Source organism: Bufo gargarizans, chromosome 5 (assembly GCF_014858855.1).
Source record: "Bufo gargarizans isolate SCDJY-AF-19 chromosome 5, ASM1485885v1, whole genome shotgun sequence".
Taxonomy (NCBI): Eukaryota; Metazoa; Chordata; class Amphibia; order Anura; family Bufonidae; genus Bufo; species Bufo gargarizans.
Genome location: NC_058084.1, coordinates 437836590 through 437851722, shown reverse-complemented (window position 1 = coordinate 437851722; position 15133 = coordinate 437836590). Strand labels below are relative to the sequence as shown.

Below are 15133 nucleotides of genomic sequence, written 5' to 3'. Positions count from 1 at the left end.
GCACTTTAAGGGCCTTATTACTACTGGGGGGCAGTTTAGGGAGCTTTATAACTACTAAGGGGCACTATGGGGCATTACTACTACTAGTGGTACTGTGGGAGGACATTAATATTATTGGGCAGAATATGGAGGGCACTACTACTAACTGGGGCATTCTCAAGGAACATTATCACAGTAGGGAGCACTATTAGTAATGAGGCCACTCTGGGAGAGAATTATAATTTGTGGAAATTTTGGGAGCACTATTAGTATGTTGGGGACTATCTGTATGGTACTGTTATTACTTCAGTATAGTATTTGGGGGCATTGAGGAGCACAGCAGCCACAGTATTGGGGTAGCAGCAGGATAACAGTTGGGGCATCAAGAGGGAAAGATGATGGAATAGACTCTAAGATGACAAACTCTGCGTGGCAAACTCTGCAGAGACAAGATATGGCTGAAAGATGCCATCATAGTGGTCTGCTCCCAATGGAGAAGATGAGGAAAGAAAGCATATACGTTAGAGAAGACATGCTGGATATAATAGCTGTGTAGTGTATATATTTGGTAGTGCTGAATGTAATGTCCATCCGAATATGCCATTAGTACTGGAGTGGGGGGTAGATTTTAGGAACAAACATATTTCACCAGACAGCTAGTGGTCTTGTCTATCTGTTCTCCAGCTGTTGCAAAACTACAACTCCCAGCATGCTCAGAATGCCTACGACTGTCATTCTACAGGGCATGTTGGGAATTGTAGTTTTACAACAGCTGGAGAGCTGCTCGTTGGCCATCCCGCAACAAGCCTCGGGGTAAAGAATCGTCAGGGAGATGCGGCAGGAGCCCAAGAAAAAGAACTGAGTAGGGACCAGGGATGATGGAGATAAAGAGGAGCAGGTCAGGGGAGAGGCTGCAGGGAGGATAGGATATTTCCATGGTAGCACTGGAGCTCACTGCAGGTACGTCTTTCTGTCAACACGACTTGGCTCCGCATCCAACATGTTTCTTTTCTCATGAATGCTATCTTACTGTAATTGTGTCACCTACTGCCTCCCAAGTAGCTATCAATATGTACCTGTGGCGAAACCAACCTCGCCACTGGGTTTTGGAGGGGCCTGTTTGTTAGCCTTTTGCCCCAGGATTATGGGCCCTCTCATCAGCCAGGCTTCCTTTGTTCACAAAGGACTTGTACTAACTTGAACCCCTGGTCTAATTCATGCGATTTTGGGATGTTAAATGTCTATGTGTATTGTAAAGAGTGGTACATTGTATACGTTGAGTAGTGAGGTCTGTTCCATTGTCTCTCTGTGTGTATTGGCAATGTCCCTTTGTCCTGAGAGATGATTGAATTACAACTTGATTGTCTCCAGGACAGACGACATTGTGTATTCTCCTGCCTGTGGTGATTATGTTAACCATGGTGTACCATGATTATATGATAGGCAGAGGGGAGGATTCTATGTGGGTTGTAGCCTTTGTGTTATTGGTAATTGTATTTTGTTGATTGCGTCTCAGACAATGCCAGTTTAATAGTTAATTGCGTCAAAGACAATGCTCATTGTATTTTGTTGATTGCGTTACAGACAGAGGGAAGGGGGTTTTGTGTACAATTGCTGGGAAGGTTTCAATACTGTAAATGCATGTGATTGGATGATGTGTTTAAATCAATGCTGTGTGTTCAAATAAAGAGTTCCTATTTTACATTCAACATAGAGCCTCGTCTCATGTGTGTGGGGATTTTTATACGTGTATACTCCCCTGGCTATTACTTCGAGCTCTTGTAAGAGCTGTTCCTGTTCCTAGTTCCTGTGGTGGTATCGGTGTCGAGTGGAGTGCTTGGAGTCCTCAGAAGGCTTTGGGAGCACTCATCAACGGAGGTACCCGGTTGGGGTGTCAGGAGATCCTTTTCATTGGTGGCAAGCGGCGGGATCATTCCCATAGCCAGAAGGACAGCTACAGGAGACACCATTCCATGGATTTTACAATTTGAGGGCAATGCATGTCCTAGTACAGCGACCCTGACAGCACCAGAATGGAAACAGCAGTGGAGTACAATGAGGGTGTCATGGATGACCGAGATACGGACTGCAAAGGCATCTGGTACCAGGCACTGGGTATTGTGGAGTATCTGCGGGACGAGAGACTCCCCACGGAAGACCAGCGGTTGCAGAAGCGAGTAGCCCTGCTGATGCCCTTCCTGGGAGAGCAGCCCCGGGAGGAATGGGTAAAGGAATTGGAACTCCTAGCATGGCAGGAGCTGTGGCTGGAAGATGCCTACCAGGCGCTCTGGTGGTATGGGGCACAGTACCTACCTAGGACAGCTGAGCATGACAAGCCAGAGGGAGAGAAGTTTGATGGTCCTGGCTTGTTATGGGAGACTTTTTCAGAGCTGGAGTTTGGGAGCCCTACACAATCCCGGTTCCGTGATCTCTTGGAATGGAGGGAGAGCAGGTATGACTGGGACGACACTCATGAGATTGAGCAGGACCTGGTCCACCTGGTGACCCGGGAGATAAAGCTGGAACAGGGCTACCAGCAGCTGCGCTATATGGTTACCATTGACAACAACCAAAGTTTACTATTATTTTCTTTTTTATTATGCTAGTGTAGTTCAAGCATGCTCTCAGCTGTTTTTATAATGATAATTAATATATGTTGTTATTTTTAGACATTTCATTACAAACATACAATATTTATTATTATTTATTTTATGCACTTATATAGCGCAGCACTTTACAGACATTAGCATCAAGCTGTCCCCAATGGGGCTCACAATCTAAGTTCCCAATTATTATGTCTTAGGAATGTGGGAGGAAACCCACAGAAACACAAGGAGAACATACAAACTCCATGCAGATGTTGTCCTTGGTCAGATTCAAACCTAGGATGCAACATCATGGTTGCCGTTAGCAATAGCTATATTTTATATGTATTTTTTTGTGACGTGAGAACTTGTCCCTGATGCGTGTCAGGGCGGTGAATGAACCTGATGCGTGTCAGGAAAATGAACATGGACTGCTGCGTGGCAGACCAAAACTGAAAACCTGATGCGTGTCAGGGAAAAAAACGAGACCGGATAAAACCTGATGCGTGTCAGGACAAATAAACGGCATCTGCTGCGTGGCAGACAATTACGTGAATGAAACATTAATACGACAGAAAAATTGACATGAATCTGCTGCGTGGCAGACAATTGCGTGAACAAAACCTAAAAGCAAGACCAAAAAATTGACATGAATCTGCTGCGTGGCAGACAATTGCGTGAATGAAACCTGATGCGAGACAGAAAAATTTACATGAATCTGCTGCATGGCAGATAATTGCGTGGACAAAACCTAAAGCGAGACAGAAAATTGAAATGAATCTGCTACGTGGCAGACAATTGCGTGATTAAAAACCTGATGCGAGACAGAATATTGACGTGAATCTGCTGCGTGGCAGACGATTGCGTGAAACTTGAAAAAGAGCAATTGCTGGATTAGACCTGATGCGTGTCAGGAAAAGACGTGAATCTGGCGGACGACATGATGCTCCTTTTTTTTTTTTTTTTGTGATCACTCCTGGGTATGCATTTGCTGAGTGAAGAGTGACAAGAAATGAGTGCATGATGTGTGGTGGATTTTTGCCACATGGCCTCAAGAGGGGTGACCAGGGTGAGTTGGATGCAGAGGTGCTGTGGCAGTGCCTTGGATGTGCTGAATGGTTGAAATGCAGTATGAGTTGGCTGGGCTCATGCTTGAGTGTAATAGTTTCCCTGTGATGGCGACCTGAGCGTCGGCGTTGCCCTGGTGACCAGTGTGGGAGACGGGCCCAGCATCGCGAACGAACGTGCGGAACGCTGAAGAGCGCGGCGCCGAGGCTCCCAGGATGGGGAGCAGCTCAAGGCGCCGCTTAGCTTACCGGAGGAGCGAGGCTCGAGAGGGCAGAGAAAGTCAGACCAGAGGCAGGAACAAGAGGCAGCGAGGGTAGAGCGGCAGCGTCGGAACTAAACCCGGAAGTGAAGAGACATCACGGTGAGAGCGCGCGTCCATGATGGGAGCGTGAGGCGGCGCTAAATAGGCCTCCTTCGCCCCTCCCACAAACGCAGGCTGAGCTTCAGCCTTGACTACATGTATTTTTTTTTTCTATATTCAGTTACCATCATCGGTTTTGTAACCAGATTGTAATTGTTTCGTTTATGGGTTTATTATTCTCCAATGATCATAAATAAGATGCCAATCACTTACATGGTGAGTTGTATAGTTAAATAAAACTAAAACAAAAACCAGACACCCATCCAGACCAGGTTTAGGTTATTTTGGATATTGGGATGGAAATCGTGAATAGGATTTCATGATTCCCAGATTACAAATATAAGAAAGTCAACATAACCAGACTCTTTGAGCTACTGGAAAAGTGGCAGGGAGAGGCCCGAAACGCGCGAACTTTCTACTGTCATCCTCAACAAAAGTGAAAAGATATTAATAAATCAACTACTACTTCCTCAAATCGGTTCTCCAGCACTTAAGAACTGATGACCTATCGCTATGCTATGAATATTATATCGGTAGGGGTCTGATACCCCCCGCACACCCGTCAATCAGCTGCTCTGCCGTAGCTTCTATGCTAATACTACTCGGATTTGACAGCTGGTTACTGCATTGCTGCCCCCATTGAAGTAAGTGAGAGTCGCTCTGCTGTAGCAGCTCTGTCCTCTACACAATGGGTGAAGTTGTGTAATTCCAGTGACCTGGGCCAGCATTGAGAAAGGTTAACAGGGCCAATTTCCCAGGGCCTTTATCCCTAAAGGGGCCCCTACTCCTAAGTAGCAGCTAAGGCAGGAGAAGGGGTGCACGTGATGTAACCTGCAGCATCTAACAATATGTGCTGGCAGAGGTTCTCTGCATGTAGCAGCTGCTAGTGCTACCTTAAAGGGGGTGTCCCAACTGGGACATTTATGGCATAATCATAGGATATATCTGATAGGTGTGGTCCTCACTTCTGGTACCAGCTTTTATCTCAAAAGTCACAAGGATAACTCAAGGCCTGCTCTTCTCCATCAGAATTTCCATGTGACGGTAAACCAGCAATATACTATGAACTACGTCATTACCGAATAGGTGAACATCGCTTGAAACCACCACGACTGTATACTGAACTGTGATGATGGATCATGTATTTATTCTGCCGTTGGATATATATGAAGCTTTTCTGAAAGCTTCTATGTTCTGCTCTATTATCTACTATTATTTGGACATTATTGAGGGACGAGAGACCCCTTATCTGCTAGAACTGTATGGTGGTTGGATGTGGTTAGAGAAGGATAGGGGATAACTATTCGATCTGTGGGGGACCCCCACTGATCACAAGAATGGGGGCCCTGTAACCCACGGAGCCCCTCTGAAATGGACAGAGTGGCTGGTCGGAAATGCACGCCGCTGCTCCATTCCTGTCTATGAGAGCGTCGGAAAAAGCTGCTTTTATTTTCCAAAAGTATTAACGCTATTGTGACCAAAATAAGCAACGTCCTGAAGGGGTTAAAAAGATATCCAATTAAACACGATAGTTTCACTTTAAGAAAAAAAAACAACTGCAGTAACTATGAGAGGTGATGTCGCCATAGCAACTGGACTGTTCTATTGTTGTTTATTTGGTTCTAGAACACGGACACCTAGAACGCATGTGAATTACACTCAGCTTTTCCTCACACGTCAGACATTCCAGGTGAAGTGAACATTTACCTACCGTGCGATTACTGCGATATTACCGGAAGGAAATCTCTGGCAACAGATCTCCAGAGCTTTAACGGTAAAGTATAAAAAGTGTAATATAGCGTAATATATCTAATCAGATACTGCGGGAAAGCTATTAAGACCCTTGCCTCATACACTAGTATTAATATGTAATGCGCTGTAGTGAGGAGCGCCACAGTTATTAACAGACTTTTTTAAGTGGTGAGAGTGTAAAATTTTAAAAAATGCAAAATGCTACTTGTGCAAAAATTTGCTAAACATCAATGTTAATTCCCTCTATTTGGTTTAGTTTACTACGAAAAATGGTGCACCTCTCTAGTGCCACCTATAGGTAGATACTTCACAGTATACATATGTAGACAGCTCCCATTAAAAGTGAGCACTATAAATACGTATGCAGTAGCTCCCTCTAGTGGTGACTACCATTTTTGAACAGCTTGTATTTTGGCAGACTCTTGGACAGTCGGGGAGTGTAGGTAAATATGATATGACCTCCCACTGCTGACCTTCAGCCGTAGTTCCTGAGGTCTTACGCAGAACTATATTATTACGGTACATTACTTTCAGGGCATTATTGATGTGTTATTCCCTTTGGTAGGTGAATTTTACAGTTGCCAACATAACTTGGGATACTAACACCAAAACACCCAAGAAATTCTCACAAAATACCCACTTTGTCATATTCTTTAACAAACTCCGCCCCTTGTTATTGACTCCACCCCCATCCTGTACATTTCCCAGGATTGTTGGCAACTAGCTTGTTACATAAAATTAAAATGTACTTTCATTAAATAAATAAATAAAATGTGGTGTTACCATGACAACCAGGGCGCTCGCTATTGTTTTATAAGCGGTTCTAGAACTAACTGGCTTATAGGTGTAATATAAAATAAATGTTTATTTACCTGTAAAATAAAATGGGGCTGATTATTGTCTCACAAAACTACGGAAAAAAATGCAGGTTCTTCTCAGCTTTGACGGAGCTCTAACTGCACATCAACTGCTGTGTGTGAATATACCCTTAGGTGACATGGTACGCTTGTGCCACTTTTTTGCTGTGTGCATGAAAATCATAGAGCATGAAGTGTCCGATAGGTTTGAGAATGGTCTCTCGTTTTATGACTGCAGTGAATGGAGAGGTGGCCACACATTAGCAGTTCTCTCCATTCACTTCTATGTGAGTTTCAAAAATAGTTGAGCATTCTTAGCTAATATTGGAACTCCCATAGAACTGAATGGAGAGAGCCATACGTCCGTAACCACCTCTTCATTCCCTGTGGCCGCAAGATGGTGCCCTGTTCTTGAATAAGGTGCGGGTCCTGGTAGTGGGTCCTGGACATGGCATATTCTGTGAAAAAAACATGAATGTCCAAATGGACATACTTCTTAAACCATAATTCATATACAAGTGCTTCACATGATGGAAACCACTGGAGTCCAACAGACCTCACTAACTTGGGAGGGTCCATCATTTTCTATTGGGGTCTTGTAGTTTTATAAGGGAGAACAGTGCTGCATGTATTATTTGACTAGAGTATTACATGGTATTTCATTGTCTCGATGTATTGGTTTGTGAGAGTTGTATATATATAATGGATTTTTGTCTTTAAAGGCAGTGTGAGATACTATATAACAATGGTGGACAATGAACTTGAGAAGTCCAGGAAGAGACGCCACTGCTGCCCCGACTTACCAGCCAAGCGGCGTCTGATTGACCATGCACAATCATCTCAGAGGCGTGTTGTGATCTACACCCCGTCCAGTGAGCTCCTGAGGTGCCTCGGACTCTTTCTACGTCGGAGGTGCTATAAGCTTGATCTTTCCCCTACACAGGTTATAGGATGGCTAAAAAGTATTGACAACTATCTCCTTATTATGGGTTACCAACCCGTAAGTTTCCTGAGCTCAGGCAGCGTGGTCTTCCTCTATATGCTATGCCGGGACCTCATCTCCCCAGAGGCAGACAGCGTAGAACAGCTTCAAGTGTCGGTCCTGACCTGCTACTTCATCACCCACTGCTACACCGGCAATGAGAATGGGTATCCAGAAACACCATTCCTGGTGGGCTCAAGGAAGGCCTTTTGGGACCGATGCCTGTCATACATCAGCATTATGAGCTCCAAGATGATGCAGATCAATTCCGACCGCCAGATTTATAGCGAGACACTCGCTGAGCTAAAAGCTATAGGGCGATAAGACACAACCTGTAACCTACAAGAACTGGATGGACAGAAGATGGATTAGAAAATGAGGCCAGAATATGAAATTTTGTGAAGGGACCATGTTTTAGGGAGGTATTAACATCTGAGACCACCATGTTATACATATATGCCATATGAGTTATCATGGCTACTGGAGATTTAAGATCAGGATGTGAAAGACTCCAGGGTGCATTGTATGGACTCCTTGTTTATTACATGTCCCCCTCACAAGCCGTTTTGGCTCTTTTTCAAGCTCCTAGAGCTTCTCATTTTTGAAATTGATATCTTTTAGAGATTTCAATATTGGAATTATACCGTATGGCTCTCAGAGCAGACATTGATTTTTCAGATTGCTGCACTATGGTGCAAAGACATAAGTTTTCAGACTGGACTTTACAAATGCATGATTTTTGCTTGACTCGGAGGATTTCTTTATAGGTGACAGCTGTCAAGTTTTTAACTTTACATTTAACTTACATGACATAATCATTTCCTTCTCCGAGCTCTCAGTCATGTGGCCCTGGAAGCACTTTTATGATCTGGTAGTGATGAAGTTTTGTCTACTGGTCACATGTCTTCCAGGCTCCTAAATCATGCCCCGTTGACAGCACATCACCAGTAATGTCCCTTTTGGGGCTGGTGCTCTGTGCTGTGTGCAAGGTGCATGTGATGACCCAGCGTACAGTAGCTGGATACATGCATGCACAGACAGAAGAAGAGTGCTTGCCCTCTTCTACAATGAAGAAAGCAGAGAAGTGAGAGGAAGATAGACAGTGATGCCCGGCACTTAATACCGGAAAATGCAGTTTTTTAAACTACTGACCAGCTCTCCGAATTCGGTGTAAGGATATCAACAAATGGTCCATGACAAGGAAGCGGATAGCAGCAGAAACATCCACTGCAAGCGAAGATCAAGTAAATATCATCACAAGGTCTTCTGAACAGAAGAAGAAGGCAGCAGCTGGAAGCTTTCCTGAGACTTGAACTGTGCGCCTTATACACCTAGTGGACTTAAGTTACTTAGGTGACTTTGCTTCTGAAGCATGCTGAATTTTCTATTATTAAACTTAAACAAAACATTACTATTTCGTTTGTTTCTATTTTCTGGAATTGTACTGCTTCCATGTAATAAAGATGAGAGATGAAAAACACAAACTACATTCTAAATCATAAATACAGGGAGTGCAGAATTATTAGGCAAGTTGTATTTTTGAGTATTAATTTTATTATTGAACAACAACCATGTTCTCAATGAACCCAAAAAACTCATTAATATCAAAGCTGAATATTTTTGGAAGTAGTTTTTAGTTTGTTTTTAGTTTTAGCTATTTTAGGGGGATATCTGTGTGTGCAGGTGACTATTACTGTACATAATTATTAGGCAACTTAACAAAAAACAAATATATACCCATTTCAATTATTTATTTTTACCAGTGAAACCAATATAACATCTCAACATTCACAAATATACATTTCTGACATTCAAAAACAAAACAAAAACAAATCAGTGACCAATATAGCCACCTTTCTTTGCAAGGACACTCAGAAGCCGCCATCCATGGATTCTGTCAGTGTTTTGATCTGTTCACCATCAACATTGCGTGCAGCAGCAACCACAGCCTCCCAGACACTGTTCAGAGAGGTGTACTGTTTTCCCTCCTTGTAAATCTCACATTTGATGATGGACCACAGGTTCTCAATGGGGTTCAGATCAGGTGAACAAGGAGGCCATGTCATTAGATTTTCTTTTTTATACCCTTTCTTGCCAGCCACGTTGTGGAGTACTTGGACACGTGTGATGGAGCATTGTCCTGCATGAAAATCATGTTTTTCTTACCTTGCAGACTTCTTCCTGTACCACTGCTTGAAGAAGGTGTCTTCCAGAAACTGGCAGTAGGACTGGGAGTTGAGCTTGACTCCATCCTCAACCCAAAAAGGCCCCACAAGCTCATCTTTGATGATACCAGCCCAAACCAGTACTCCACCTCCACCTTGCTGGCGTCTGAGTCGGACTGGAGCTCTCTGCCCTTTACCAATCCAGCCACGGGCCCAGCCATCTGGCCCATCAAGACTCACTCTCATTTCATCAGTCCATAAAACCTTAGAAAAATCAGTCTTGAGATATTTCTTGGCCCAGTCTTGACGTTCAGCTTGTGTGTCTTGTTCAGTGGTGGTCGTCTTTCAGCCTTTCTTACCTTGGCCATGTCTCTGAGTATTGCACACCTTGTGCTTTTGGGCACTCCAGTGATGTTGCAGCTCTGAAATATGGCCAAACTGGTGGCAAGTGGCATCTTGGCAGCTGCACGCTTGACTTTTCTCAGTTCATGGGCAGTTATTTTGCGCCTTGGTTTTTCCACACACTTCTTGCGACCCTGTTGACTATTTTGAATAATACGCTTGATTGTTCGATGATCACGCTTCAGAAGCTTTGCAATTTTAAGAGTGCTGCATCCCTCTGCAAGATATCTCACTATTTTTGACTTTTCTGAACCTGTCAAGTCCTTCTTTTGACCCATTTTGCCAAAGGAAAGGAAGTTGCCTAATAATTATGCACACCTGATATAGGGTGTTGATGTCATTAGACCACACCCCTTCTCATTACAGAGATGCACATCACCTAATATGCTTAATTGGTAGTAGGCTTTCGAGCCTATACAGCTTGGAGTAAGACAACATGCATAAAGAGGATGATGTGGTCAAAATACTCATTTGCCTAATAATTCTGCACGTAGTGTAGCACAAAAGCTCCAATGCTTGTTCTATTTCAGTATGTTCTCAACAACCCTTTACCTTTAGAAAACCCCTCTGGGGTCAGTTAAAATGAATGTATAATCAGAAAATGACCTATTGTTTAAATCACATTTTTATGCTAAACATATATTTTAGAATTTTAGGTGAGGTCTATTAATTTTCCTTGTCACTATTTTTATTTTTAAACAGTGTATATAATCCTACAACTTTCACACCGGCCACTAGGTCTAATAATAGGTCATGATTTCCTTTTCTGCAAAGGCAACTTTTCAGTAGCGATTATCATTATCACTAGAGATTAAAAAATTTGAATCGGATTATTCACCGAATTTCCCAAAAAGATTCGATTTGATCCAAATTTATTTGTGACAAATCACGTAAAAAAAAAAAATATATTTCCTGGCTGCTAAGAGCCCGTATAGTGGTGTAGAACACTGTGCCTTGCAGTAACACGCATAGGGAGTCCACTGTGGTAGTGAAACAGTACTGTGAGATAGTATGACACGCAGATGACAGACGTCACTCAGTTACGGGGCCAAAACTGACCAAATAACTCAAGTGTGAATTCAGCCTTACAGGTCAATGTTAGCGCTAGGTATAAAGACCCATGCAGTGGCCCAAGATTGTACTATAGAGTGAAAGAGCGCACTCCTTTTACAGCGTCGTCAGCTGATTCCACATAGATTTTTACAGAACCTGTTCTGTTGCACGCTGAGACAAGTAGTGTCCCCCTGAAAGAGTAGAGAGGGTGTCAACAGTAAGTTTGTGTTGCCGTCACTGTTTATTTTGCCCTTCTTCTCATCCGTCATAAGAACAACCCCAAAAAAATGGATCCTGTTTTTTAAGCACCCCCCTTCACACGGTCAGCATTTTCTCAGTGATCCATCAGTATTGCTAAGGCCCCAAAAAAACAGGAGTTGATCCAAAACAGAAATTACAAGTGATTGTAAAGTTTGCATGTCTTCGGTGTATTGTACCAATTCCTGCTTTTGACTTCCAAATCATGAGCATATCCTGCTACAAAATAGGGACTGTGTGATACAGGCCTTACGGATGCTCCAAAGACAGGATCCATTGTGTTTCTCATTTTTCCGTCCTTCTGACAGATCAGAAGAAGGGTAAAATAATTAGTGATGTCCACAAGGCCAAACAGGGACAATAGTGGCCCGTCACAGAGTGGTGAGGTGGAAACCGCATGAGGAGTCAACACAGTGGCCCAGTCACAAAGTGGTGAGGTGTCAACAGCATGAGGAGTCAACATAGTGGCCCAGTATCAGAGTGGTGCGTTTGCAACAGCATGAGGAGTGAACACCGTGGCTCTGTCACAGAGTGGTGAGGTGGCAACAGCAAGAGGAGTGAGCACAGTAGCCCAATCGCAGAGTGGTGATTGTGGCAACAGCATGAGGAGTCAACACAGTGGCCCAGTAACAGAGTGATGACGTCAGGGGCGGGCTGGGCCGGGGGGCAGGGAAGCAATTGGCCCCCAGGCCGCTCTAAATAAACCGCCGCTGGGCCGCCCGTCTTAAAAAAAATAAAAATGTATATTTTTTATTCTTCAGGGCCGCACCGCCGATCACCACAGGCGGCGCGGCCCTGAATGTAATTGCGGCCGTGCTGTGTGCTGCGGCAGGGGAGGGAGAGGCGTGTTCCTCCCCTGTTCTTCTTATAACATATATGCCTGCAGCCTATCAGAGGCCGGCTAAGGCAGCGCGATGACGTCATTATCATCGCGACGCCTGAGCCGGGCAGCACACAGCAGGGACACAAGCCGGAAGAGGCTTGCATCGCTGCTGATGGAGGTAAGTATTAGTGTTTTTTCTTTTTTTTCTTCTTTGCGGGGGGGAAGGGGGGGGGGCTGGCACTATGGGGGGGGGATCTGGCACTATGGGGGGCTTGTACTATAGGGGGAGCTGGCACTATAGGGGGGGCTGGCACTATGGGGAAGGATCTGGCACTATAGGGGGGCTTGCACTTTAGGGGGGGCTGGCACTATGGGGGAGCTGGCACTATGTGGGGGATCTGGCACTATGGGGGGGATCTGGCACTATGGGGGAGATCTGGCACTATGGGGGGATCTGGCACTATGGGGGAGCTAGCACTATGGGGGAGGCACTATAGGGGGAGCTGGCACTATAGGGGGAGCTGGCACTATAGGGGGGCTGGCACTATGGGGGAGCTGGCACTATATGGGGGAGCTGTCACTATAGGGGGGCTGGCACTATGGGGGAGCTAGCACTATGGGGGCTTGCACTATAGGGGAAGCTGGCACTATAGGGGGAGCTGGCACTTTAGGGAGAGCTGGTACTATAGGGGGGGCTGGCACTATGGGGGGGCTGACACTTTGGGGAGGCTGGCACTATGGGGGTCTTGGCACTATGGGGGAGCTGGCACTATAGGGGGGGCTGGCACTATGGGGGAGCTGGCACTATAGGGGCTGGCACTATGGGGGAGCTAGCACTATGGGGGGGCTGGCACTATAGGGGGAGCTGGCACTATGGGGGAGCTGGCACTATAAGGGGGATGGCACTATGGGGGAGCTGGCACTATAAGGGGGCTGGCACTAGGGGGGGCTGGCACTATGGGGGGGGAGATGGCACTATGGGGGGAGCTGGCACTATAGGGGGAGCTGGCACTATAGGGGGGCTGGCACTATGGGGGAGCTGGCACTATATGGGGGAGCTGGCACTATAGGGGTGCTGGCACTCTGGGGGAGCTAGCACTATGGGGGCTTGCACTATAGGGGAAGCTGGCACTATAGGGGGAGCTGGCACTATAGGGAGAGCTGGTACTATAGGGGGGGCTGGCACTATGGGGGGGCTGACACTTTGGGGAGGCTGGCACTATGGGGGTGCTGGCACTATGGGGGAGCTGGCACTATAGGGGGGGCTGGCACTATGGGGGAGCTGGCACTATAGGGGCTGGCACTATGGGGGAGCTAGCACTATGGGGGGGCTGGCACTATAGGGGGAGCTGGCACTATGGGGGAGCTGGCACTATAAGGGGGATGGCACTATGGGGGAGCTGGCACTATAAGGGGGCTGGCACTAGGGGGGGCTGGCACTATGGGGGGGGGGAGATGGCACTATGGGGGGAGCTGGCACTATTGGAGGAGCTGGCACTATGGGTGCATTTCTTACTGGCACATTATGGGGGGGGCACCATGGGGGAGAGGAGCACTATGGGGGTATCTGGGGGCTCTAAAGGGGCTTTTTTTAATTATTGGCACATTCTGGGGGGCACTATAGAAGAGAGCAGCACTATGGGGCATCTGGTGTTACTATAGGGGCATTATTTGGGGGCACTATGGGGAAGTGGGGGCTCTAAAGGGGCCTTATGGGGGGCACTATGGCATTTGGTGGCACTAAGGGGGTATTTTTTACTGGCACATTATGGGAGGCACTATAGGGGAGAGCGACACTATGGGGCATTATTTGGGGGCACTATAGGGGAATGGAGCACTATTGGGGCATATGGTGGCACTAAGAAGGGGCATTTTTTTACTGGCACATTGTGGGGGAGAGGAGCACTATAGGGGCATCTGCTGGGGGCACTAAGGGGCATTATTTTACTGGCATATTATGGGGACACTATGGGGAAGGGGGAGAGGAGCAGTATGAGGGCATTTACTGGGGCACTATATAGGGGTATTTTATACTGACATATATTATGGGGACATTAGCTCAACTGTGGGCACTAAGCGGGGGTATTTCATGTACTGTCATATTATAACGAAAATTAGTACTACTAGGGGGTATTATGGGGAGCTTTACTACTACTGGGGGGCTATGAGGAACATGATTACTAGGGCACTATAGGGGCACTATTACTACTAAGTGTGCTCTGGCAGAGAATTATTTCTTTTGGTGGGATTTTGGGGAGCACTGTTACTTTGGGGGCACCCTGGCATAGTATCAGCTTAGCACAATTATTTTTGGGGGACATTATCTTTATACTTTTAGTGTCTGGGCGCAGTTATTTTTTAGAGCACTGTGTGCCAATAATTATTTAAGGGGGCACTATCTGTGTGGTAGTAGTATTCCCAGGGGTACTGTTTCTGCAGTATAGTATTGGGGGCATAGCGGGTACAGTATTGGGGGCACTATCTGTGTGGTAGTAGTATTTCCAGGGGGACTGTTTCTGCAGTATAGTATTGGGGGTGGCAGGAAACTAATGTCTGTTTCTCAATCTCTGCAGAGACGGGAGATGGCAGAACAATCATCATGGCGGTCTGGTCTGAATGGAGAAGATGAGGAAAGAGAACGTCTACATCAAAGGTGACATCACTGGATGTAAGAGGTATGTGGTGCTATGTAGGAGAGGAGATGCTCCGGCTCCTCCTCCTGCCATTTGCAGAAGGAGGATTCAGAGCTGGGTAAGGACGACGAAAGGGGGCAGCAGGCCATGGGTGGGTGGCAGATGGTGGGGGGGAACCACAAGCCTTGAGCAGGATCAGGGGAGGGAGGAGAGCG

General features: G+C 45.9%; 1 protein-coding gene across 1 annotated transcript; it reads left to right on the top strand.

Annotated features, from left to right (window-relative positions):
- Positions 1–2107: 2107 nt before the first annotated feature.
- Positions 2108–7908, top strand: LOC122939497 (cyclin-dependent kinase 5 activator 1-like; the record flags this gene model as incomplete). Its single annotated transcript, XM_044295567.1, has 2 exons — positions 2108–2164; positions 7447–7908. Coding segments are annotated over 2 exons (519 nt in total), but the record flags the coding sequence as incomplete, so codon positions are not given.
- Positions 7909–15133: the final 7225 nt, after the last annotated feature.